At 40.2% G+C, this 26,080-nt stretch overlaps 5 protein-coding genes across 9 annotated transcripts in view; 2 read left to right on the top strand and 3 right to left on the bottom strand.

Annotated features, from left to right (window-relative positions):
- Positions 1-1,273, bottom strand: part of slx4ip (SLX4 interacting protein) — a 32,915-nt gene extending 31,642 nt beyond the window's left edge. The window contains 3 exon segments of the mRNA XM_034608238.1: positions 42-99; positions 549-1,076; positions 1,140-1,273. Coding sequence (XP_034464129.1) covers positions 42-68 — 27 coding nt within the window. The 5' untranslated portion in view covers positions 69-99; positions 549-1,076; positions 1,140-1,273.
- On the top strand, positions 1,135-4,582 carry mkks (McKusick-Kaufman syndrome). Its single transcript, XM_034608237.1, has 4 exons — positions 1,135-2,195; positions 2,923-3,104; positions 3,426-3,536; positions 3,641-4,582. The coding sequence occupies exons 1-4, from the start codon at positions 1,211-1,213 to the stop codon at positions 4,067-4,069; spliced, it is 1,707 nt and encodes a 568-aa protein (XP_034464128.1). The 5' UTR covers positions 1,135-1,210; the 3' UTR covers positions 4,070-4,582.
- A 183-nt stretch (positions 4,583-4,765) lies between these two features.
- Positions 4,766-8,506, bottom strand: srd5a2b (steroid-5-alpha-reductase, alpha polypeptide 2b). Its single transcript, XM_034608969.1, is given in 7 exon segments — positions 4,766-4,838; positions 4,944-5,058; positions 5,061-5,090; positions 5,169-5,273; positions 6,295-6,458; positions 7,182-7,234; positions 7,237-8,506. Coding segments are annotated over 7 exon segments (663 nt in total). The 5' UTR covers positions 7,360-8,506.
- Positions 8,507-9,227: 721 nt separating this feature from the next.
- memo1 (mediator of cell motility 1) lies at positions 9,228-16,700 on the bottom strand. Its single transcript, XM_034608691.1, has 10 exons — positions 16,216-16,700; positions 14,867-14,948; positions 14,712-14,780; positions 14,432-14,544; positions 13,568-13,679; positions 12,907-13,049; positions 12,667-12,743; positions 12,049-12,153; positions 11,397-11,763; positions 9,228-11,363 (listed from the first exon to the last, which is right to left on the bottom strand). The coding sequence occupies exons 1-9, from the start codon at positions 16,274-16,276 to the stop codon at positions 11,632-11,634; spliced, it is 894 nt and encodes a 297-aa protein (XP_034464582.1). The 5' UTR covers positions 16,277-16,700; the 3' UTR covers positions 9,228-11,363; positions 11,397-11,631.
- Positions 16,701-19,559: 2,859 nt separating this feature from the next.
- Positions 19,560-24,520, top strand: spast (spastin). 5 transcript variants are annotated; one of them, XM_034609085.1, is made up of 18 exons: positions 19,561-19,929; positions 20,016-20,099; positions 20,592-20,678; positions 20,790-20,947; positions 21,429-21,539; positions 21,732-21,865; positions 21,965-22,058; positions 22,147-22,221; positions 22,328-22,399; positions 22,508-22,583; positions 22,695-22,786; positions 22,894-22,973; positions 23,076-23,118; positions 23,230-23,309; positions 23,396-23,466; positions 23,561-23,601; positions 23,715-23,867; positions 23,916-24,520. In XM_034609085.1, exons 1-17 carry the CDS (start codon positions 19,812-19,814, stop codon positions 23,838-23,840), a joined length of 1,542 nt encoding a protein of 513 aa, XP_034464976.1. In that variant the 5' UTR covers positions 19,561-19,811; the 3' UTR covers positions 23,841-23,867; positions 23,916-24,520. The 5 variants fall into 5 exon arrangements, with proteins under 5 accessions (XP_034464977.1, XP_034464976.1, XP_034464975.1 ...); XM_034609086.1 differs by having other exon boundaries at positions 19,560-19,929; positions 20,595-20,678; positions 23,715-24,520; XM_034609084.1 differs by having other exon boundaries at positions 23,715-24,520.
- The last annotated feature ends 1,560 nt before the right edge of the window (positions 24,521-26,080 follow it).

Here is a 26,080-nt window from a genome sequence, read left to right on the forward strand (position 1 = left end):
CTTTTTTCCGCCTTTATACTGTATATTTCGTTTTCACTTACCTTTATGACAAATTTGTGAGGAGTCATTGCATTGAACACAGCACTCAGCCAGTTTGACCTGAAACATGTACAGTCATGGATTACACGTGGTTGTACACTCCTGCATAATCTGGTTGTGCAGACGAACCGAGACAACGTGACTTCTGCACGTGAAGTAAGATTGAAGCTATGACATTTTAAAACAATTGCAGTTTATCTGGTTGCTGCAACGTGAGGCTTTAATATTCTTCTTTTATGTCATGTTTTTTTTTAATGTTTTTTGTGGACCTGAGAAAGAGCGGTTAGAGCTCAACATCAGGGGATCAGGGATCGAACCCAAATCCCAACAGTATCAAGTAGCTGTTCAATTCATTTTAACAGCCCCGGGCTCGTAAGAAGAAAGATGACTGCTAAGAAACACCAGGGGCAGTCTGACGTTAAGTCATAATCGGCCAGCGACACGTTAACTGCACCGTAAATACGCAACAAACAGATTAAAACCAACAACAGACGTAACAACCGACGTACCGCCAACAGTTTGAATGTTTGTCGAGCGAGAGGGCTGCAGGATATGACGTCACATTCCGTCTGGTCTGTAGTCCGTCTGTCAAATAAACGGCTTCTGCCAAAATGTGGCAGATGGAGTACGAGCTATTTTCTTTATCTACTTTAAAGAGGAACCCGAGTCACGTGATTACGAGGCGATTTTCTGTTTTGATAGCAACAATGTCCAAAGGCAAGCGAGAGAATGCGACTCTGAACGGAACAGGACCCCACTAAGACCCGGACGCTCTAACCGCTACCATGGATACGTGGGGCAGTCTTTAAAATGCCTTGATTAATATCGAAATGAAATGCTTCCATGCTATATTGAGGTACAACCTTTACAAAACAATAACCATTATTGTTTGAAATAAAAAGTAATTCGGGGAGTTTTAATATATGAAATAAAGTATGTCTGCAAAAAATGGTGTCGCTTTGATCAGGCAATGCTATGAGTCCTAAATGAGAGTCTTGACAAGCAGATGCGCGTAAGATGGAAGATCTGAAGGTACTCTTTTTTAAGTCCAACTTCACAACCCAGTCTAAAACCACACCGTTGTGTTTAAGTAACGCTACATTCTGTGTTTAGTGTTTTAAAAGCGGCTTTAAATGCAAAGTGTGGACCTGAGACTTTGCTTCGTGAGGTGATGTCCCGACTTGTCAAGAAATCTCCGTCTCTGTGTGTGGACCTGCCGCTGGACAACACTGACGTTTGTAACAAGCTTCGTTTACTGAGGCAGCTCCTGGCGTCTTGTTATGGTCCGACTGGTAAACTGAAACTAGTTCACAACAACATCGGAGGACACGTTGTCACCACCTCGACCTCATCAGTTCTCCTCGCAGCCATTTCATCCTCACAGCCTCTTGTGAGCCTCATAACAACCTCCATCCTCAACCACGTGTCCCGGTTCAGTGACTGCGGTTTGTTCGCTGCCACTCTGTGTTTGGATCTCATCGAACAAGCAAAGCAAAGTGGCCTCAGAGGAAACGTGTGCATCAGGCTGAACAGGCACTTCCTGGGTGTGTGCGTCAGTTACCTGCAGAGAGGGGACTGCTGCTGTAAAGTGAAGCTCGACTTCTGCAGCAGCCACAACCTGATCGCATTAGCTCGCAGTGTTATCTCCAGCAAACCAGCATGTATGCTCACAGGGCAAGAGACGCTTCACATCAGCAAGCTGGCCGTGCAGGCTTTTCTACTGACTCTTCCCTGTGACAAACCAGGCACAGTCTCTCTGGGCCAGACAGTGACCATCTCTGTTGAGGGCCACTCTGTGCTCAACTCTGCAGTGTTTCCAGGTTTGCTGGTGGATGTCACTGGTGTCCTATGCATCGACAAGTCAGAGAACCTGAGTTCCCATCCACTGCGCACGTTGTTGTTCAGTGCATCCCTTGCTGGAGACATTCCTGAACTCGGAGATGGGATCATCGAAGTGTCCTCGGGTGTAGACACAGACGCGCAGATCTTGGATCAACTCCTGGATCTTGGCAAGCAGGCGGTTGAAGATGACGTCAAGCTCTTTGTCTGTCAGAAGGTCATCCACCCAGTCCTACAGCAATACCTGAGGAGTCAAGGTGTTATTGTGATCGAGAGATTGGGAATCACTCACATGGAACCGCTCATTCTCCTTACAGGTAGACTTGAAGTACAGGCATGGGCCTGTTGGCAGATTTATCACTGCAGATCTGTGTTATACAGACACTTTCCCACAGAAATGTTTCAATGCCATCGAATGTCATTAAGTAATATGATCTTGTAGTAATATATCTGATGCAGTATTATAGTACAGTGCAATAAATTGTGTTTTACCCAATGTATATGTGATGCACAGTACACATGTTATGTTACTGTAAAATATGTCTCTTACCAATTAAGGGGAATTATTGTATTAGGAACGCTGGAACGTGTGTTATATAAACTCAGTCGAGCGCATAGCTCTGCCAAGGACCAACTGTCAAGCGGCAACAATTTTCACACACTCAAATCTAAAACGTAACTCTCAACTTCCCTCAATGTTCCTAATTTTTTTCATCAAGTTCCATGAATTATTCACTGGCAAAATGGTGAAAAACTTCCCATCTCACAATGTTATGAATAGAAGGTGGGGAAAAAATCCTGGATTCACCCTCTGAATAGGATCCTACCGCATCCTTTCACCAAGTTCTGTGGTAGTCCGTTCAGTTCTTTTTGTGTGATCCTGCTAACAATCAAACCAACCATCCAACAAACAAACAAACGGGGGTGCAAACGTAACCTCCTTGGTGGAGGTAATAATCTATCGTCCACATAGAACATAGTCTGTACTCGTAATTACTTTGCTCTGTATCTGAGATCCTGTTTAATATCTACTCCAACCAAAAGGTGCTCATCCTGTGGCCACATTGCACACCGCACTTCCAGCCAAGGCCTACGGGAAGGTGAGGGATCTCAGTATAAGGCAGTTTGGATCCAAGACTATGCTGCATTTACTCGCCCCCGGGGAGTCGGCAATCTGCACGATGGTCCTCTGCCACAGGAACGAGACCATGCTAAGCGAGCTGAAGGTAAGATAAAGTGAGGAGTGTTCAGTTCATAACATCAGATGCATCTTCCTTCCACTATAGTACAATTTCCACTGTGCAATCAATAATACAGCATATGGCCCCATAAAACACAATTTGTAAAGAGTTTCTCGGGGGAAGAGATTCGCTTTTTTCTCAGGTACTTTTGATAAAAGCATCCATCGTACGGCACGAAGTAATTTAAAACTTATTTTAAAAGGCATTCAATTTGTCTGCAGACACAGACATCAGCTTGAAATATCAATTAATGGGGGCAAATGTGAGTGATGAACTGACATCTTAATGTCTGTGCATCTGTTGTAGGTGGTGTGCCAGAAGACAGAACATGTGTTGAGGCTCACCCTCAGGGAGCCATATGCCTTATTTGGAGGTGGGTGCACTGAGACCCACTTGGCTGCTTACGTCAGACACGAGGTGAGATCCAGAGTATCAAGGAATATACCGGCCGAGTCGTATTGTTTTCACTTATTTTTACAGCGATCACATAAAAATTTACTATGTTATTTTTTTCATCTCAGAGCACAAACGGAGTAACGGAGTCTGCAGCAGCATTAGGGTGCTCACAGTCAGAGTACCTTCTCGGCATGGACAGATTCTGCAGCTCTCTGGAGTCTGTGGCCAAATCACTGGAACACAATGGTGGGAATTCTTTAATAGATCTGACTCATGCTCACCACTGGACCCTGCCTGCAGATGTGATGAACAGATGTGTAGAGGATAGCTTGGGCTTCTGTGGCTGTGGACTGGTGGAAGGAAGCTCAAGTAAGAAGTGGACTTACCTAAACACTAAATATGCTGAGTTCTCCCCTGCGGCCCTCACTACAGATTCTCCTGTGCAGCCACGTGTGCTGGACTCCTTCACGGCTAAACTCAACGCGTTGCAAGTGGCTGTAGAAACTGCTAATCTCGCACTAGATGTGAGATACATAATTAAAGATGTGAACTAGTAGAATAAGTATTTTTGTCTCGTGCTAGATTCTAGTTTGTGAAGATGAAAATGAAGAATTCATGTTTTTACTGTTTTTACAGTTACTGGGAATTTTCTTAATTTCCTTTATTCTGTTATTCTGTTTATTCCTCTATGCTAAGTCATTGACTTAACTTCCAGCCTGTTACACTTCAATGACTTAAAATCCTCTTTAAATGAAGATTAAGTTAAGTGCGATAAAGTTTTAAAATTTAATGAATCAAAATAATTTGGCTTCTATGGAACAATTTACCAAACCATCCCTTATGTAAATCAGCACGTCTCAGCTGTAGTTACCATTGGTGAGCACTGGGAGACGCTGCAACCAATGCTGCCACATATTTTGTTGCCAACACAACACCAAAAAGCACCACCAGCCTTTTCTGAAGGTTTTCTCCCCCCATACATTTTTTAAGTATTACCAGTCTCAACCTGCTGGTGAAATAAAGTCACCACCTGACAGGTATGAAAATACAAAGACAAACCCTCAGGCAATCAAATGTATTTGTATAAAATAAACTTTTATATCTTTACACAAAGTCTCAGTTTTTTCCTGCAGGTTTCTTCTGTAGCAGTTTGTATAAAAAGACTTGGACGATTAATTTGTTCTAATTGTTATGTACAATAATATACACAAATGTCTTCAAGCTAAATTTTAAATGAGTGGGTTCCTGTGCTATTTGCTCAAGATGAATGGAATTAAAGCCTTTCGTGACTAAGGATAGTCTTTGAATTTCTCCCAGTAAAACCTGTGAAAGTGGAGAAGATAACTATCACTCATAAATGGCACGTGGTAATGTAGGTAGGTGTTGGTGTACATAGATTGCTTAGCTTTTTGGAAATGTTGCAGGCACCTGTGATGGTTATAGGCTCTTAGTCCGATGAAACCCAGGGTAAACACAGTGAATTAGAGAGCTGGGAGGGACCAAGTGACCACAGCAAAGCCAAACCACTCCACCATCTCTCCTAGTTAGCAGCTGACACATATTCAAACAGACCTCCTGCAGGAGAGTGAATAAAACCACAGGTCACTATGAGAACTGACATTAGTTAACTCAAATGTAATCTCTGTTTCTTACCTGTTGGAATCTTATAAATAACTTCTCCTGGTTTCCTCAGTTTTCGTAGAATATAGTCACTGTGTATATTGATGGCCATTCCAACTTTTAAAAAAACTACTGAACCTAGTAAAAACACGTACTTGTACATGGCTAAATTTTCAGTGTCATAATGTCACATGAAGCACATAAATAGGCAGAAACAATCCCATAGGCCTTTAACAATATGCAACAGTTTTACATTACAATAGCAGCTTTAAAATTAGTCTGATGGTACACTGACTGTAATAGAGAGAATAGTGCAGCTTCCATTCCCATTCCTCACCCTCAATGTCTGTTCTTTCTCTATGTAACTTTGGTGAGCAGACTGATGGTTGCAGCTTATGACCAGAGTCAGGCCCAGCTAATTCAATTTAGCAATGCCCAACTGTAGATGAGTTTAAAAAGACATCAAATTCATTAAAAATAAGCATTTTTCTCCAATATTCGGTGAAGAAACTCAAAGAAATGTCAAGAATTCTGAAAAGAGTTTTATGTATTTAATACAGTTGCTGCTCTTCTGGTTCAGGAAGACGGGGGATTCATGGGTAATATGAACCATTCAGCTCCGATCAACAGTTTGATAGGAATTGTTTTTTTTCTACATGAAAACCACTTAAAGTTTGGATAATCCTGGAAAAGCTTACAAGAGCAGGCTTCAATTTGAAAATATGCACCAGATGCATCCCATACCCTCCCATCGGCCCTATAAGAAAAACAAAAGCAACCAAAACACATGAACACACAACTGCTGGAATCTGACTTTTCTGTGACTCACTCTCTAACTTCTGGTAATCGTCTCTGCTTCATAATATATGTCTCTCCGGCTTGTGAAGACTCCGGTCATGTGTAGTGGGAGCATGGGCAAGTAATGCCAACCAATTGCTTCATTTGTTTTTTTTATCAAAGGCTATCGGGATATGAAGATGATGATTTTACCACATAAGAGAAAAAGTGTTTCAGAAACAAATCACCAACCCTACTTTTGATCGCTCACATGAATTACCATGTGTGACTGCAGAGGGCGCTGATACTCAGTAAAACTTACATAGTGCTGCTTTAAGTTTTCAAAATAAAACGTTGAGCAAAGAACAAGTGCTGCTCCTACCAGTTTTACAGCGATAGTCAGCTGACCAGCCATCATCAAACTGGGCACAGTGCAGCAGGTAGTGTCCCTGCAGGAACCCACTCAGAGAGCAGAAGAGACCTGCTGCCACCATCACTCCCAGTGGGAGAGGCTTTCCTCTGGTCAGTAGGGAATACACAAATGTCCTGTGATTGGTGAGGAAGTGGTCGATGCAGTAGGTGGAAAAAGAGTTTGTGTTGCTCTTTATCCATGCTGGTAAATTACATGCAAATAACATGTGCCTCAACCACATGGACGAATTCTGGAATATATTATTTCATATTTAACAAGAAAGTGATGTCATTAAGCCTTCAGATTATAACAAGATATATTATTTTCAAAGCTCCTTTTCCTCAGTTGACATAGTCACTATAGGAACACTGACAAAATGATAACAGATGGTTATAACAATAATATTTTGTTATTTCCTCTCAAGAAATAGAAAATGATGGCTGTACTCATTAATGTAATACATAAAGAACGTGGGTTTGAACTAAAAAAAACACAGTTTGTGTCATGCACTATGACACTATTATGAACTAAATATGGAGGGAAATCATCTTTAGTGAATGCTGGATCCATGATGAATAGATTAATTCATTGAGTACTCACACGGCACAATAGCCTGCAGGTTCATACATTTGAGACAAATATAACAAAACCATAATTGGGAAAAAAATGTATGATGGTAAAAGACAATACAATACAAAAAGTTTGTAAATATGTTAAAAACTACAAACTGTGTCAAACCAGTGAAACAAGTAACATAATTGCTTATATTTTGAATGAATATATTTAAAGTACATTACCACACTACTTTTCACATACACATCAAACAGACCCAAACCAAGGCTTATGTCTGTTTTTACCTTTGAAAATAATGCATGCAAAAGGTCCCAAGCAGCAGGTGCTTCCCCGTCATGGAGGCTCTTTGCGAGGTACAAGCAATAACAGTAGTGGGATGAGGAGAGCCGGTATCTCCCGGAGGAACCAGGCCACTCTGGCTGAGACCGTCCTCGCTGAAGAGGAGGGTACCATGGCGGCCATAGTCGGTTTGCGTCTTCCTGTGATGGACCACGTGCCACGGTCCTATCAGGATGATCCCACAGCTCAGGCTGCCAAGTTCCCTTAGCAGTGCATGTCGCAGGTCTGTTTCTCAGGGTCAGAGAGTGTTGCAGTGATCTTTTCTGCTCATAAACTCGTCTTAGGCATTTGTATAAAGTTAAATAGATCTTAAAAAGCCTCCCTGACTCCTCCCAAATCAAAGAGAAAGGTGCGTCAGCCTGCTGAAACACGAGACTGCTCCCTTTTTCACAGCATGGGCAAACATTTCTAAAGGTTATCATTATCCTTCCCGCCTTGGAATGCAAGCATTGATGTCAAATTGCTTTACGTCACAAAGCTTCAATAACAGTGGAGTAAATTTAATGGAATGTTATAATCACTATAACATCAGGGGCTATAGCTGTTTGGGTCTTGTTTACAGACACACAGAGACATTTGTGCCAATGTCAAATCGGGTGGCTCCGTATATGAATAAATCTGCAAAGTGTCGGGAGAACTGCTGCGGTTTGTCCAGTCCGAACAGAGCAGGTGGAAGGCACTTGAAAAGGAGGAATGACAAAAATCACCATAACTTATGAAGTTACAATGAAGTCATCAAAGTCCAGATACAGATACAAATGCTGATTTCATTATTACCTAATTTGGTTCAATCAACTAGATGTGAACACACTTCATTGTGTTTAGTACAGCATTGGATTTTTTTTTTTTATTCCCTTGATTGTGGTTTGAAATGTGTCATTAGTGTACAATAGTGAAATAAACGTGATCATTAACATTACACCAGGCCACCTCAGTATAAACAGGACCACAAATCAAATAAGCATGTGACTATAGTTCCTCCAAGTTATAACCTGTTCCTCCTGATCCGACCATTTGCCTAAATGACTCATTGAAAACATTACACAGCAACTGAATATTGATGAACAATAAAACCTGGCTTGACAGGAGTTTCTGTTATAATCTGAGGATTATCACACAATGATATTCTTTATTTTATGAGATGTAGACTAGTACTGGGTTTAAAATGTTTAATAAAACATATTAGGTCGGCTGGATATTTCTGGTCATCTTCAGCTTGTATGAAGCCTCCTACCTACCAACTGATGCTGCTAGTCTGGCAGCAGCATGTGTGTTTATTGAATACAATGTGTGTTTATGCCTCATACACGTTGAAAATAAAGTCAATGAAATGTTTAGAGTTTGTGTTGATTCAACTTGTTTCCGATATTTAGCTAAACCCCAAGACGAAATAACAGAAACACCTCTCAGTAAAATACAATACAATTGAAAAGCACTGCAAAGCCACATCCTCCAAAATGACCACACAGTTTGAATCAACACTTCTCTTGAAACAAAAAGCATAGAACATAATGATCTTCATGAAGGGAGTATTTCTTGCAGGACTGTTGTATTGTCATTTAGCTTGATGCACTCAATAAACTAGCATCTATTATATATATATATATATATATATATTTGTATTTATTTATATTCGTACTTTAGTCTCTGGGATGAAGTAATCATGTGTTCTTTGTGTTTTCTAATTTTCCTCCAGCCACACAGCTCCCTCTGCTGGTGACATTTCTAATCGTCGCCACAGTAAATTGATTAAATGGATAAACATCGTAGATATTTATTATAGCCAGGATCATTTTACCAGTTAGAACAGTGTATGCAGCACTGGGTTGATAATGGCACAGTTCCCAACCAGACTAATCTTTCTCACTATGATAGAACTGTTGCAGCGCTGAAATCTACTGCAACAGTGAATTATAAAAGTACATGTATGAACCAAGTCAGCATTTTGTGTGATTGCAGATACTTGAAGAAGCAGACACCAGAGCAGACGTGCTTTTCAGTACATTTTACTTTTTTATGTTTTGTAACATGAATCCTTGGCCTCATCTGAAGAGCCTGTAGGGATGCTTTGTCAGTGGAACCTGAGATCGGAACAGCTCCATTTAGGGAGCAGTTAAGTAGTATTTTAGGTTTGTGACGTGTAACTTCCCATTCTCTAAGCAAGAGAAAAATAATACAAAAAAAAAAAAACATTTCTAAAATACAAACAAAGATCCATAAACAGAAAAAAGAACAGTGTTGAGGTTTAGCCTTTTGTCTCTTTCTACAGGAATGAGGTGAGGGTGGAGAAAACAGAACAGAACCGCTCCCTGCTGGAGAAAGGAGATTACAGTTGGGGCCATTTTTGACCAACAAGATTAGAGGGAGATGTAACACACTCCTTGAGAGCTGGGTGGGATGGAGACTTTGTTGGGCACTGGGCAAGGGGGAGGGTACATGTGGGAAAAATAAAAACTGAAAGTACACATCCTAAAATAAGACTAAAAGTGAGAATACACTTCTTATGTATATGTGCAACTGTGATAAAAAGGCACAATAACAGTGTGTTATGCTTTACTAGTTTCCCCTTAAATTATCATCAGAGGTCAATTGAGTGTGGGGCTTCGTTTTTTCAGTCTGTGCTCACTTGCTTCAGCCAGATATTGTAGCGTAATGATTGTGGTGCCGAGAGCGGGAGACGAATGTTCGGGGACTGAATCATTTCAATGGGAATCAGTCAGCAGCAAAGGTCAGTCAGAGATAAGTGATGTTCAGATCTCAGATGAAAAGGACAGCAGTCATTGTGTGCCGCCTGACGTACTGTCCCTGAAAGCCTGCCACTATGAATCATCAGGTTCACTGCATTCAGGTTGTTTGTATGCAGTTTGAGAGTCTTTCAAGCAGCAGGATTACACTGCAAATAACTTTTCTTTTTCATAACTGGGATCCTTTTGCTTGACGTTACATAACGCAAAAAAATATATTCATGTTTTTAACAGATTTACACCTGTCAATAATAGAGCATGGAGCCACATTTCCCTGTTTTAAATTGTTAAACCTTGAATCGTGACTTTGTGCTGATCTTAAACCTCCATCTATCACTTCTTCTAGCTACTCTCATTAATTAAGGAGTAACAAAAAATGGGAACAAACCATTGAGGATGAAGACTGAAATCTTCACAATAACATTTGGCATTTGGATATAAAAACATTCATAAAAAGAAATGTCTATCACTACCTCGTGGACAGAATTAGTAAACTGCTAAAACAAAAGCTGTGCTGCTCTATCAGTTCTGAGCGTGCAACAAAAGACATTTTTTTTATACTTTTGTAAAAACAAAAATTAAGATTGAGTCTACTATGAAGACAATTCAATAACAACAGAGATTCAAGGTGGCAGTGTAAACAAAGACTAGTGGTGTCAGTGTTGGGATTCATTTACACAGTATCCAGCTCCGATGACATTTCTGCGGCACCCACAGCTGCAGTCTGGCCCAAGCAAACCATATCTATGATGCTACACATGTATAATTGGAATCTGGGAGCAGCATTGCACACGCACTAATTTAACAGGCAAACCATGTCGTTGGTTTTTAACTGACAAGACTCCTTTTGTTTAAATCTACACACTACTTGAGTAAATACCATCACATCTAATAATACTACCAAAAAAGGGAGAAAAAAAAAAAGGAATAGAATATGAATAAAAGATAATATTTAATAAAACTACTATGAGAGTAATAATGTTTTTGGTATTGTACAGGGGTTAGTGAACTCTGTTGGGTGCAGCCCTTTGTTAGCAACTACAATATAATGCGACGGTAGAAATAGCCTATGACACTTTTTTAAATTTAAGTCGCATGTAGCTTAAAGCAGTCATGTCACAACACTCACTTCATTTTCATCTGGCAACATTACAGTATTCTATATTAAGATCTGCAGTTATATTTTCATTCCTTTTTTCGGAGGCAATAACATGAGCACAGATTGCCAAGAGTCCAAATGTAAAGATTGCATCACAACTCAAATCCATCGTTTGTAAGGAAAAACTGAAATGGACAACTGAGGTCCTTCCAAAAACCCAAATAAGATTTGTCCCTCCTGGCGGTTCCCCCCCGAGCCAAATTAATATGCATTCCTCACATCTCCTCACACCATTTGCTCCAACATAATCTCAAAACTGCTCTTCAAGATAAATGTATCAACCAAAAGCTCTGAGACACACTTCAAACTGAGAGGAGGGTGGAGAAGAGCGGGAGACAGAGAAAGAAGACTGTATTGGCTTTGAGTGTCTAGGTCCTTCCTGCAAATAGTGGGCGCAATTGGGGGTGGGGTGAGAGGGAGGGTGTCTGGGTTATGGCGATAGATAGTAAGGACAGGGTGGCGGCGTTGCACTGGTCCCTGTGAAAGTTGCCCTCAATGAACGACGAGTGCCCCGGCAGCGTAACTCACGGAGCTGTCGTCCCAGTTCCTGCACTCGCTTGACTGGGCGTAGTTCAGGAAAGATAAGTTCATTTCTAAACCATTCTTCCTAAGTTCAGCCACCGCCTGCAAAACAGAAACATCCACTTGGTCACGGATTCACACCAGGCAACACGCCATGTGTGCTCACACACATTACGACAGAGTGTCTAGAACTACATTCCGAAAGTACCATTTTTCTTTAAATGACAGAAATGACAAATAAGAGGCTGCTTTTGTCACTGGCTGAAATCAAGGATATTAAGAATTCTGGGTGCAAATCTTCTGCCATTAACAGAATACAGGGTTAATCAATCATTACCATGTTAAATACTGATGCACCTGGTGAGTCTCTTTTTCTGTGGTACCTACATTTAGCAGCACTCCAATTGGGTGACGCCCACAGATGGTGTTGCGGTACTTCTTCAAGTAGTTGGTGAAAGACACAGGATCCAACTGCTCTATAATGCCCATTCCCTTCACAAGCAGAGGAAAAAGTGGAACAAAAGTCATTACACTTAAATGCACATTTTTATGACTCTCCTAAAAGTACACACCATTCATTTTAATAAGTCGGGTTTTTTTTTTTTAAATCAAAGTTGATAAAAACAATATATATATATACTTTTTTTTCCTGTGCCATAATATTTAGATACAAGGGACACTTGCTTCTCATGTTTCAAATATTTTGTTGTCTCCGAACAAGCTTTCTTAATGATCTTATAATAACAGTACTTCCTGTATGCCTAATGTTCAACAAAGTCTTATCTAACCATATTTTCTGTGCCCTTCTGTATTTTAAACTTCCTGCAACATGATTTATGCATTGAGGTACATTGAAGTATGAAGAATTCAAACTTCCTGTGGTAACAATAATGTCTAGTTAGTATGCATTTCATTAGCATACATGTGGCAGAAGATAAACAAAAACTTTTGTTTACATATATTATTACACAAGTGACCTCACGTTTAAATCAAATATGTGTTTACCATTTTATCAAGATGCTCAATAGACCTGTGGATCTCCCCTTGAGATTCATCATAGTATAGGTAGCGGAACCGTTGACCTTTAAAGCAGAAATGGACATCAGGACAAAGCTGGACACTAATATGTCATATTTATGACATGCAGGGCTGAATGAGCCTGAGATCATGACCTATACTTTTGTTTGACAGAATAATCTCAGAGAATGAGCATTATTTCCATTGATTATATTTGTCAGTACCTACCCCAGTGGCAGAAGTCGGAGGAGATGATGAAAAGGTTGGAAGGGTCTGCCAGATACTTGCTGAGCAGCTTCCCATATTCCTGTTCCTTGGATTCACTCAGGGCGCCCACAAGCACAGGGACAATGCTAAACTCGTCCTTGTGGCTGCAACATCAGATTATTACATTAACAACTTGAGCACAATAACTGCACCTTGCTGTCAAAATTGTGTGCAATGTTCAGCAATGGAAATAAAATCTGCAAGAATACAGTTAGAGCATGCATCAGTAAAAAATGATGTGAAGAGTACAACCTGCTGCGTGATTAATAATAAGTAATAATGTTTCTCTACAGGTTTTAGGTAAACTTGTATGTTGCTCGGTTCACTTCATTCTACCTGATCCCTGCTTTTCTGAACAAAGAAAATGTCACTAACTTCTGCCAACCTAACAGAAGGATTACTTTCTATGTGTCCCTACATCAATGTTATTCTAGTTCACAACATAGAGAGGCGGAAAAAAAATAAAGACAGAAATAAAATAAAAACTACTGTACTGCATTCTTGCTTATTCAATAATAGTTCATAGCTTTAGTAAAAGTTTCATTCTGTGAGACATTCCACTCTGTAAGCGTATATTGTGTCAATTATTTAGTTCAGTGAATGCCACTCCTATATGCATTACCTCTCCATGGCTTTAGCAGTGTAAGGCAAGTGCATTTCAATACTGTGCTCATCTTCATCTGTCTGCAAACTGATCCGTTCAAACAACCCAGTTTTCCAGAGGTCAGCGTAAACTGTGAAAACAGAGGTGAGTTTCAATTTAATTTGTGCTAGTTCAAGGCCATGACAACTAATTAAATCATTTTTGGAGATCCATTAAATTAGTGCCGAGCGAACCTCATTGTTGACAAAGCGTTGGGGAAGTGTCTGGTCCCCGGAGGATAATTAAAAGGGTATCACCTCCCAAGACTGTTTGAGGTCTTGGACCTCTATTCGGGCTAGATTATGAAGACAGGGTCAAACATAGCTCTAATATGATAATAATAATAATAATAATAATAATAATAATAATATTATTAATAATAATAACTATATTTATATTGCACTTTTCTTAACAATGTTAAAACCACAAGATTAAGAACACGACAAAGCAGTTCATTGAAAGGACACTGGCCAGATAAGAGATAAAGCAGTATAGAAAATAAATAATAAAAATACATAAAAACTGTATAAATTAATGCAAATCAAACATTCCCAAAAGCTATCAAAAATAATAAAGTTTTGAGATCTGAGAGAAGCTAGAGAGGTAGTGTGTCTAAGTTTAGTGTGCAGAGAGTTCCAAAGTGACGGGCCTCTATTGGCTCTGGTTGTATTTTTTACCTGCCATGATCAAAAATGCCTAAAAATCATTTAAAAACCTAAACTCAATACAATTCAATACAACTGTGGTTACGTTGCTCTGTCACATTACTGTTGAAATACCTTTCAAAATAATTGACCAGTTAGCAACAAACAACGACATGCGAATAGCGAAAATAGTGCATACCCTTCCGGTCGATTCTCATGTCATAAAGAGGAGTTCTATAGATGTCTGCAGGTGTCAGGGCACAGCGGGAGAGGGCCACATGGTGTGAAGGTCCCAGGATGAAGACCCTACGACTGAGGGGCAACAAAAACTTAATCTCACTCTGTTCAGAAATGCCACGAACTACCTGAACTAACATGTGATCATTCTTTGGGAGGGAGGGGGTGTAAAATATGAAACAGTCATGTAAAGCCCTTCCTCCAAAAAGATTAAATAGAAAACTGAAATGTGAATAACTTACGTAACAGAGGGATCAACCTGCTTGTAGGCATGTGCCGCACAAGCACCACAGTACGTGTATCCAGCATGGCTGCAAACAAAAACATGTCAAATTACAACGAGATGCCATCACAGACACCACGCAACATTTTCTTTCAGTTGTCAAAAGGTGCTTACGGCGCTATGATGGCCCTAGCAGGTCTAATGGTGGACTGGGCTTGGGACAGCCAGCCCTCGAGTTGTGCATTCAGCTGAGATCCTGAAAAGGTAGAATGAAAAAAATAAATAAAGGAAATATAACTTTTCTTCAAATCACTTGGTTATTAAAGAGAAGTCACCAACTTATACTATTCTCTCTCTCTCTCTCTCTCTCTCCCAGCAAGACTGACAATGACACTGAGCCAGATGAAAAACAGAATTGTCTGATCAACACAGATAAGACTGGACACACACACCAAAAAATGGATCAAGATATATTTTGGTATGAACATCTCACTGTAACAATCACAAGAGATTCGAAAACCTCCTTTACTAAAGTGGTTGACTGTGCGGGAACACACTGTCCTGTTTCCCTGTGCACACTACAAGAGTTCATATTTACCGGCGTGTATTGGTGCTAACGTCACATGAACATCTATGGAATGTATGTAAATGATATTCATAATTAAATCTGCTGGAAAAACAAGCAATCGATTTTTTTTTTTAAATGAGCAAGAACATCGGGATCAGGGGGGGGATTAGCTCAGCCTTTAGTTAAGCTTATGGACATATCGGATGTGTCGTTATTAATATAAACATTGCTGGTGTGTTTGACTGGCGTGTGTGTTCTGTAGAGCTGTTATGAAAAATGCAGTAAGCTAATCTTTACGGGATAAACAGGGAGGCTCGCATGGTTTAACTAGCGGCTAGCAGGGGAAATGGGGGAAGGGGTGCAACATGAACCTTTAATTTTCTGCCCTGCCCTAAACAGGCCTTTGATACATGGCAGGGAATAGTTCTTCATTTAGTCGATGTCATGAGGCCAATGTTATACCTGCAGCTTCGGTTAACACCGTTACTGGCCATTTCTTTTTGGAATATATCTTGTCTAGCCAGACAGTAGCTAGGCCAGGAAGTTCTGCAGAATTAGCCAAGTTAGCTATTGATGAGCTGACAGGCTCGAGAACTTATCGAAGATAAAACGCCTTGCAGCAGATGTCCGTTTGTTTGGAAACATCTCAATCGACCACCCGAGGAGGAAGTGCTGAATTCGCTCAAAGCAGCCATGCGACAAAGAGACAACAGAAGATCAAGCACTCGATGGCAGCTACATGTTAGCTATCAGCTGGATTAGCGATAAAACCCCAAACGTTAGCAACAACCGTCTGCGATGGCAACCCATGATTTCGACAGTGCTATATAGTCTCATGACATTGACGGTCACACACAGAAAAAACAGACAAACCAAAATCACCACACCGCCGTGAGAAAAAACAACAACACCCAGCTAGCACACAGCATGCTAACGGTGCTGTGTTGACAGTTACCCGAAGCAGAGTACCAGGTCCCCGCATGAGATGCTTCTCTGCACACCGCTCGGTTGGACATCTTGGATCCCAAGCCGCCTATCTTGGTCTGCGTAACTCTTGTCAAGCGGAAAAAAACAAATAAATTGCAAAAATGCCGATGTTAGCTAGTCCAGAAGAAGAAACAAACGGCTGCTAGCTCGCTTGGCTGTAAAGACAAAGGGCAGTCAGACCGGAGAGACAGCTGGGCTAGCAGGCTAACAAGCTCCGTCAGCTGGTCGCCGTGTTGTTGCCGGTTATTGAGTTAGCAGCTAACTGTCACAGGGATCGAAGAGCCCGGTGAAATGTCAAATTCCTAAAGACACAAACTACAATGTATTTTTAATGAGCTGACAGCAAACAGCAGGGAAGCGTGAAGTCGAAGAGCTGTCACAGCCTGGATATGTGAGAGGGTCACTGGGTTTCCGGTGGAGCAGGTGAGAGGCGTCCCCGACAATCACAGTCACATCAGAGCACTCTGATTGGCTGCTGGATTAAAGAAAACATAGAGTGATTGGAGGAGAGATCCAGGGGGCGTGACCGATGCTGGGACAATAGTTGTGTTATTAAAGGACAGTGACAACAGTGGAGTTCACCTCAGGGATCGAACATTATGTAGTGATCTGGTGAATGGAAGGTCAATGTACACATAGACCTGAAGATACCATGACCTGGATGACTGACCCTAACCCCTAACCTTAACAGATAACTGGTGTTTTACCAATAATTAAAGAAGATAACAAATAAATGATTAGACAATTGAATGCATTCACAGATTTGCACAAAAGAAAAAAGTCTTTAGAAATAAAATAGCTCTGCTCCCAGTAGAACTACACGCATCCAATATGCACTGCACTTTAACTCTGGTTTCTAACTCTCTTAACTGAGCAATATTCATTCTGTCTGTGCAATACAATGGTTCATGTGCAGTCCATTCACTGTACATGTCCTTATACACTGCACATATCTTTCCTGGTTTTACATTGTATATATTAGTTTTTATTCCATCCAATATTTTTCTATATTTTCCTTACACTTAAGTATGATTATCCTTACACTTGAGTATCTTATCTTACTTATTATAACTTACTGATGCCTATTTTTATATGACTTATATGACTCATTACTGCAGTAATATTGCAAATTCCCCCATTGTGGGACTAATAAAGAATGATCGTATCTTATCTTATATGTGTGTTATAGTCTTTGATGTTTATAAATTAATCCTTTTGCTGTCAAAACTTGGACTGACAAGGGTGGGGAAAGTGAAATAGGAAAATATTACATCAAGTCAGGGCCAGTTGTACAGTGTGCCATTCAGTTTGTCTACAAACAAATCTCTATATATTCATAAAGGAATGTGATTAATGGTGTGATTTAGTACATGCGGTTCAGTTATTTAATGCAAATCTTTTTTTTAAATTGCGGACATGGCTTAATAAGACAACTCCAAAACCTTCCATTGATGAACAGAATTTTCTTGACTACAAGCCTTAAAACAATTATGGTCAGATTTTACTGACTTACTGCTGCTAATAGAATCATTAAGTTATTCCATCCATCCATTATCTATACTGCTTATCCTTTGAGGGTCGCAGGGGGAGCTGGAATCAATCCCAGTTGACATTGGGGCGAGAGGCGGGGTACAACCTGGACAGTTTCATTGAGACACGGACTTGCTCAAATATATCCTGAATCTGCATTTTTTTTAAAGGACTATCTCAAAATCCAGATACATAAAATAAACACCTTATATATCCAAGAAATTGGCTCTTAAAATATATTTTATACAGCTCAAAGCGAAAAACAGGGGCCCCCAATGCTCACCGAGTGGCAATGGGTGTGGTAACTTAACAATATCTGATGAGGACGACAGGGTTTTAAAATGGGTGCAGCTTTATAACCTGTTTTTGAGAGGAAATGGCAATCAATTTTTTTCAAAACTTCATTGCATTTTATTTAGCTGATATGGTGCTTATATTACACACATTCTTAAATCAATTTGCATTTGATAAAATGACCACATAGAAGATCTAAGGCCTGCATATAATTATTTACACAGTGTGAGGCATAGCAGCTTGTATTAGCCTGAAGGCATCAGAGCAGATTAATACCCATACCTAAACCTGGTATTATTTTTTATTTTGTTGCCTCTCTGGCTGAATGGGGACATGACAACACAACAGCAGGAGTAGTACTGCAATGTTAACATGTGATTAATATATATTAATTAGCCTCTCTCTCCCCTTTTCCATTTGCTAATCTCTGCACCACAAACGCAGATACAATGATTTTGTAATATTTTGGCTTTTGCGGTCAGATTCCTCGCATTACCATTCATATTTGTATATATAAATTGGCGAATGGATAAGGGGCATAGACAAAAAGGTCATGACGGCCTCAGATGACACAAGCTCAGCAGCAAACAACTTGAAACTTGTCAGTGAAAAAAAACTTTCATTGGAACTGATTACAGTTTGAATGTTGTATTTAGTTATTTTGAGGTCCTCTGATACTGTGTTTTTAAGGATCACCCCTGTTCCACCTACACAAGCTATGAAGTAATAAATGGTAAATCACAGTATAGGGATAAACAGTATTAAAACTTCTTTACACTAAAGTCAATTTTATCTGTATAGTCAAATGTATCTTTTTATTTAATTGTATATTTTATATAATTTAGTAATTTATATTTGTTTGCCTTTTTCCTTAAGTGTATTGTGTGTGTGAAACGTTACAGATATTATGTTTATGAATTTAAAGGCACCATTCTCCTGAATATGTTCCATGTAAAATGGAATCTGAAAAGGCTTCATATTCATATCCATGTTATATTCTAGGCCGTCCTTATATCTTTCAGTTTATTGAACAGCTATGCTTTTGTTTCAAGATTGGAATTTTGTTTTTAGTGATTCATGAAACCTCCTTTCACGAGTCAAGGAAATCCATCAGTTAGTTTATTTGTTTCTTTTCTTTAGTTGGTGTATGTGGGTAGATGTGTGGTCTTCATAATATCTCATCTACAGTTTTGATAGTGTAAGATAATTTTCTTAAATAGTAAACTTTTAATTAAATTGTATTATCCACAAATGTACATTTAGTAATATATATCTACTTTTGTTATTTTCTTCAAAGATGCTGAACAAAATACATCTGATTTCTAAATGTAAAAACAAAAAAGTCTATTAAACCCTATGACATATGTATCTCTTGACTTTCATATCTTTGTGTAGTGTAACAAACCCCTGGCTCTTCTTCTGTTTGTTGTTTTCTGTCCCTGAATACTTCTCCACACTATTTCAAACGCGACAGTTTTTACGACACCTCGGGTTGGTTTCCAGCCGTGTTGTTGTCAGCGGAAGCGGCAGAGAAGCTAACACAGGGAAGCTGCAGTTTATCGGCCAAAGATCAGTGTGTCGGTGAAGAGCCGTTGTTCCAATCATATGTGTGATGATAAAACAGTTGTATGGAGCAGGTCTGAGGCGATTATAGATGCGATTTAAAAGATAGAATCTGACTGTATCACAATTCCCAGTCGGGAACTCTGGGAAGAAGAAGGAGTCAGTGTCGCGAGAGTAATGTCGGCCAAAATAAACGCAAGTAAGAGCAAAGACTGCGGCGAAGTTATCAAAAACTACCACAAGCAGGCGTTTGAAAACATATCGAAGGCTCTACGGATCGACGAGGATGATACAGGTTTGTGTTGCTGTCAGCTGATGAGGATGTGGTGTGTGTGTGGCCGCTCGATATTTACATATGTAACATGTCCCCTGCGAGAACAGGTGAAAAGGAGGAAGCGGTGCAGTGGTACAAGAAAGGTATTGCCGAGCTAGAAAAGGGGATCGCTGTGGAGATCACGCTACAAGGTAACTTGCCAACAAACACCCAGATGTTTGTGTTGTTTGATTCACATGACACCACCCAGAGGGAAGGGGGGATACAAAATAAGACCCCCTGTTTGTCTTGGCTTTCACCCACCTCTCGACGTAACTGAGCTCAATTTGACAAATTTTCATGTTTATAATCGCTCATGATGCTGTTAATTTTAATACTGGAGATAGCCTTCTGCTTAGATAAATGTAGAACTGGGAAAGAGCTTCAAAACAACATGAGATCCATTTCTCTGTGACCTACATTAAAGGAGATGTGACCAGTCAAAGTCACAGAGTCCTCTGCAAAACAGTTCTGTATCGACCGTATCTCCCTTAATTATGACCCGAGACATAAAACTTTGATTCCATCAGTTTCTCACGTGACTCCATCAGCCTAATTTCATTAAGATCTGTGACAGTGCGACCTAAGAGTGTGATGATTTGACACAGACGGGCCCTTTAGCCTTACTCTCCTTGTTCTATTAGCAGGGGATCAGTATGACCGAGCAAAGAGACTACAAGACAAAATGGTCAACAATCTGACCATGGCAAACGACAGGCTCGCTCTGTTAGGTGAGTGGCATCTTGGCTGTGTGCAGTCCTGAAGTCGAGACCAAATAATAATGTTCATGTTACACAGGCCGAGGAAGGATGCTGGGGATCAATACTGTTCTTGTTTCACAGAGGCAACGCTGGCGTCTAAATGGAGATATGAACCCAAGAAGCCCTCGAATCATGTGCTTCAACAGCCAAAGCCTGTTCCTAAAAGCCAGCCTGGAGTGTCCACTAACACCAGGCCCTCCACTGCTGTCAGACCCCCAGCTAGATCCACTGACACAAAGGTGACTTCAAACATTTCATCTAGATTGTCAATATGTTATTTTACTTCATAGTCAAGTGGCATTCTCCTCTATTACCACTTTTAGCTCTAGATATCTTTTAAGGGTTGACGATACTTCCAACGTTTTGTGTCCACTGAGAGTTGTGTACTCGTTCCAGTCCCACATACATGCCCACAGTTCCATTCATACTTAAATAAGGGGCCACGTCGGTCTGGCGTTCCACACATACACACCCGATCCCACATTCCATTCCTGTAGTTGAATGTATTGTACTTGGACTTGCATGCGCAGTCGAAACGTACACTCAATGCCGTCACACATTTTTTGGCTGCACCGATGTCCACATAGGGGTCCATGCATACTCTAGCAGACGTAGGTAGATGACGACCTTCTACGTCACAGGGACTATATTGGACCCCAGTGGACTGGCAGACACAAAAACTATGAATTCACCTCTTTTTCTTTGATGTTTTCTCTACAGGGAAGTAGCCATTTTAATAACAGTGCTCGGCTCTCAACGGGCAAATTTCACACTAAACAAGTTCCCCCAACACTATCGTGCAGGTGCACCATTGGCTCGGCACCGCCCAAGGTGATTGTGACTGATCAAATACATACAATCAATGCTTTTCATTTTCCCAATAGTATACTAATAATGGGTGCATCAGCCAGACCATCTGCTGGTGATGCCACTGTGCTGTGAGGATATGTCTGTGCTATGTGAGACTAGTTATTTGAAGTTGTCAGCCTCTGATGTGTTTATTATTTATTTCTTCCTGTCAAGGTGACCCCACGGCCGGGAAGAGCTCAAAATGGAAAACCCACAGCCGGGAAACAGCCACCAAAGAGGGATTTGAAAAACTTTAAGAACGTGGACAGCAAACTGGCCAGCTTGATTCTAAATGAAATTGTTGACAGGTATTTGGAAGCACTGCCATTAGAGCTGTTGTACATTTTGCTGCCATTGGCGTGTGAATAAAAACAAACAGTTAAAGTGGTTTGCTCTGCTCATTGCAGCGGAGCGTCTGTGTCCTTTGAAGACATCGCGGGACAGGATCTGGCCAAGCAAGCACTCCAAGAGATCGTCATCCTACCTGCCTTAAGACCAGAGGTGATTACTTAGTAACATTTTGTCTCTGATAACATATTCACGTTCAGATTTTCATGTAATACCTTTTCTCATACCATTTGCCATTCAGCTCTTTACTGGCCTGAGATCTCCGGCACGTGGTTTGCTTGTATTTGGCCCACCTGGAAATGGGAAAACCATGTTGGTAAGTCAGGCTTTTTTCATTAGCTTTTTTCATTTGCATTTTTACCAGTTGATAAACTTACTTCAGTGTTTTCAATCGAATAACAGCCTTTACTTCCTCTTTTAAGGCCAAAGCAGTCGCGGCTGAGTCAAATGCCACATTCTTCAACATCAGCGCTGCCAGTTTGACCTCTAAATATGTAAGAAAGCATTTTTTTCAAGCTTTTTTTTCTGGAGAAGGTCTCAATGATACATTAAACTTATTGGCATTGTTGTTTCTTTGAACTTCCCTGTCATCATCATCACAGGTGGGAGAAGGCGAGAAGCTTGTTCGGGCACTTTTTGCAGTTGCCAGAGAATTACAGCCCTCCGTCATCTTTATTGGTTTGTATCACTCTATTTATAGCGTAGATATGCCCCTAATAGCAAATTGTATCCCCCAGATTTCAACCTATGAATAAACCTCAACTTGTTTTTCTTGAATTTGACACTCAGATGAAGTGGACAGCTTGCTTTGTGAACGGCGGGAGGGAGAACACGATGCCTCTCGTCGATTAAAAACCGAGTTCCTCATTGAGTTTGATGGGGTAAGCAGCCTCTGAAATTTGATCATGAACCCTCTTCAAGGTGCGGGTGTCACCGTTATCTCAGACAGCACTCGTGTTATTTTCACAACCGTACCTCTTGGTTGTAGGTGCAGTCAGGAGGGGATGAAAGGGTTCTTGTAATGGGAGCAACCAACAGGCCTCAGGAGCTCGATGAAGCCGTGCTACGGTATATTATGCAATCTTACATATATAGTTACAATATTAATGCAGTTATTATTTGGTATGTTTTGGACAGGGTCGCCACAATTTTTCTTTCATTTGTCTGCAGGCGATTTGCAAAGAGGATCTATGTGGCACTGCCAGATGAACAGGTATTTACTCTCACAGTTCATAAACTGATGTGGGTTTTTTTGTCAGCTTTCAAATGATGTTTTTATTTTCTCACTTCATTAAGTCATATGTTGTAACTCTCTCTCCTCCAGACAAGATTCACGCTGCTGAAAAATCTTTTGGGAAAGCATGGGAATCCTCTGAGCAAAAATGAGCTGTCCTGTCTCTCAAAGTGAGTTTAATATTTAAATACCGTGCAGGTCTTACAAAGTCATTTTATTTTGCTTTGCATTAATTCCTGGACATTTTACTTGATAGAAAAACTGCAGGATACTCAGGCAGTGATCTGACGTCATTAGCCAAAGATGCTGCTCTCGGGCCGATTAGAGGTATGACCCCTTTGTCACATTGATCCCTTACTCATACCCTGTCCTCCATTATGGGCTTGATCTCTTTGATTTTCACGTGAAATTTCTCTCTCAGAGTTGGGACCAGACCAAGTCCGATGTATGGCTGCGAACGAGGTGAGATAATGTTGACTAAAGTACTCGCAATACTACAGTTATGTTCTTGACACTCATTTACCTTCATAAGAAACAGTATTTGTCTGTATAGGTAATCTCTTGTGTATTCACAGATGCGAAACATCAAGATAAAAGACTTTGAAGATTCCCTGAAGCGCATCAAACCCAGTGTTAGCCCAACCACTCTTAAAATGTATATTGAATGGAACAAAGATTTTGGTGACACAACAGCTTTTTGAACTTTATAGTTCATTGTCCCCTGTAAAAAAAGAAAAAAAAAATTGTATTGGATTTCAATGTTTTACTCTGTTCACAAAACATAGATAAAATTACAAATTGTATTGAAAAAATCTTTCTATGTACAATGTATAAATATTGACATTTAGGACATTTGGAAGCAATATGGGTAAATTTCCTGTTTTATGGAAAAGCTTTGCTAATACGATTCTTTTGAGTTTCTTTACTGTATTATAATACTCCTCAAACACTGAAATCCAAACTTGAAATTGAATTTATTTATTCTTAAGAATGTCCTGCAAAATTACAAATGACCTTTCTCTCGCCTCAAGGGGGCAGCAACTTTCTGCAAATCATAACATAACCACACCAATTAAGATCATTTTCCATTTTCCATTAGTTACCTGATGTAATGACATGTTGATAGTATTAATCACCAAGTGCTCTGTGTACTTATACACATGGAAGAGTGACAATGATTGATGCTTTTGTATTATAAGAGGGTTTTTGTTTTTTTTCATTTGCACTTATTGTTTGAAGTTATGAAGTCTAAACTTGTATTTGAAAGTAGGAATGAATTACTGTGTTTCCCAACACAATAATTCAATTCATAGAGGGTATTAGATTAAATGTTATGACCTCCCACTTTCCTAACACTTCAATAAACACATCCATCAAAGTGTCAGCGTTTCTTCTTCGATGACACGTCTATTCTTTTAAATCCTATACCGACTGTAGACTCACACACAAAAAGCAAATATGTCACACACCTCCCTCTTTGGTGAGTCATGTCATGCACGGCACACAAAAAGAAAGTCTTCTTCGTGTGCTGATCCCTCAATGGCTGCATGCCTTTCTATTGAAATATTGGAAGGGATTGTAAGTTTTGAGTCGTGCCATAGAAAAGCTCTGTGAGAATATCCTCACCGTTTTTTGATAAAGAGAAAGGTGTTCAAAAAAAAGTTAAACCTCAGTTAGGAATCTTTCAGGTGCAATAAGCTTCTCTTCACTCCTGTAGGTAGATGGTGCTACAGTTCAGCTTTTGCATTTAGTGTGCTTTCTCTGGCTTCTTGTTGAAGATATTTTGCAACCACAAATATGTGGAATGCAGTAAATGACTATTAATGAAAATGAAGGCCACGCCCTGCTGTATTGTATAATTGTCAGGTTAAAGGACAGGTTGGTTTTGGATTTTGCAGTTTGATGAAAGCCCTCATAGTTATGGTTAGAGAAGAGCCAGTGAGTTTCATTTACACGTAGGTGCTCCGGAGAAAACGTTACTGACAAATGAGAAGTTCAATGATGTAAAACTGGTCAAAGCTGGAGACGTGGGGGCACGGGGCCTTTCAAGCCTAGTAAATGCTTGTGGTCACTCACATCTTTTTTTCATTGCACTAAAAATCCCACCTCTCTCCCAAAGGCCCTTCCTATGGTCAGCTGGTGGTGCAGCCTCTGGTTTATGTGGCCCAGCAGCTGCATCATCTGCTCCTGCAGATGTTTACAGACTCTCCACATGCAAATATATTCTGCAATTAAAGTTATTCAAGCCTCAACTTTTATTTGAAGTTATCATGAGAAGATTTTTTTTAAAAGTCTTCGACATGCAAAACAGTCTCACTCCCAGAGCTGCAACCACACCTAGAACTACTCTCTTTGCCCCAGGGGAGAGATGTTGGCTGGAGTGTGTTTTTGAGCTTGTCATGACTGAAGAGCTTCTTTCATGACGCCTGGCAGGAATGGAGAGTGTTACGGGGTAGGGGTTTAGTCATCACCTTTTTTTCCTGTTTACTCTTCCCTGAGAGCATCCTGCATAGTAAACAAATGGTCTTTATGACACAGTTTAGTCATGTTATTTTCCCATCAGTCAACTTTCATATATTTGCACTCAGAGAGCACACACCTCCGCTAAGGCCCAGCAGTCCCCATACGAAACCACATTCAGATTCAATATATCTGGATTTTTATTCAGATCTGCACCAAATTGCAAAATTGCACACACTCCTAAATTTGAGTCACATAAACCTGTCTGACATTTTTCATCAAGATCCATGAATTATTCTCTAGGAAATCAACAAAAATGCGGTCGCAATGTTGAAAAAAGTGGACAAATATTCTTGGATCTGTCCCCTGTCCTGGAACTGCACGGAAATTGAATGGGATCTCCACAAAATCTCATGGGAATCAGTCAAGTAGTTTTGTATAATTCTGCAAACAAACAAACGTAATCTCCTTGGTGGAGGTA

Source organism: Hippoglossus hippoglossus, chromosome 15, assembly GCF_009819705.1.
Source record: "Hippoglossus hippoglossus isolate fHipHip1 chromosome 15, fHipHip1.pri, whole genome shotgun sequence".
Classification (NCBI taxonomy): Eukaryota; Metazoa; Chordata; class Actinopteri; order Pleuronectiformes; family Pleuronectidae; genus Hippoglossus; species Hippoglossus hippoglossus.

Excerpts from the sequence above, each read along its gene's own strand:
- mkks (XM_034608237.1), top strand. The coding sequence starts at position 1,211 with ATGTCCCGACTTGTCAAGAAATCTCCGTCTCTGTGTGTGGACCTGCCG. Across the intron at positions 2,196-2,922 it reads ACCGCTCATTCTCCTTACAG|GTGCTCATCCTGTGGCCACA; the intron begins GTAGACTTGAAG and ends TCCAACCAAAAG. Across the intron at positions 3,105-3,425 it reads CCATGCTAAGCGAGCTGAAG|GTGGTGTGCCAGAAGACAGA; the intron begins GTAAGATAAAGT and ends CATCTGTTGTAG.
- memo1 (XM_034608691.1), bottom strand. The coding sequence starts at position 16,276 with ATGTCCAACCGAGCGGTGTGCAGAGAAGCATCTCATGCGGGGACCTGG. Across the intron at positions 13,050-13,567 it reads ACTGCTAAAGCCATGGAGAG|CCACAAGGACGAGTTTAGCA; the intron begins GTAATGCATATA and ends CTGATGTTGCAG. Across the intron at positions 12,154-12,666 it reads TTGAGCATCTTGATAAAATG|GGAATGGGCATTATAGAGCA; the intron begins GTAAACACATAT and ends CTGCTTGTGAAG.
- spast (XM_034609084.1), top strand. The coding sequence starts at position 19,812 with ATGTCGGCCAAAATAAACGCAAGTAAGAGCAAAGACTGCGGCGAAGTT. Across the intron at positions 22,787-22,893 it reads TCCTCATTGAGTTTGATGGG|GTGCAGTCAGGAGGGGATGA; the intron begins GTAAGCAGCCTC and ends TCTTGGTTGTAG. Across the intron at positions 22,974-23,075 it reads CTCGATGAAGCCGTGCTACG|GCGATTTGCAAAGAGGATCT; the intron begins GTATATTATGCA and ends ATTTGTCTGCAG.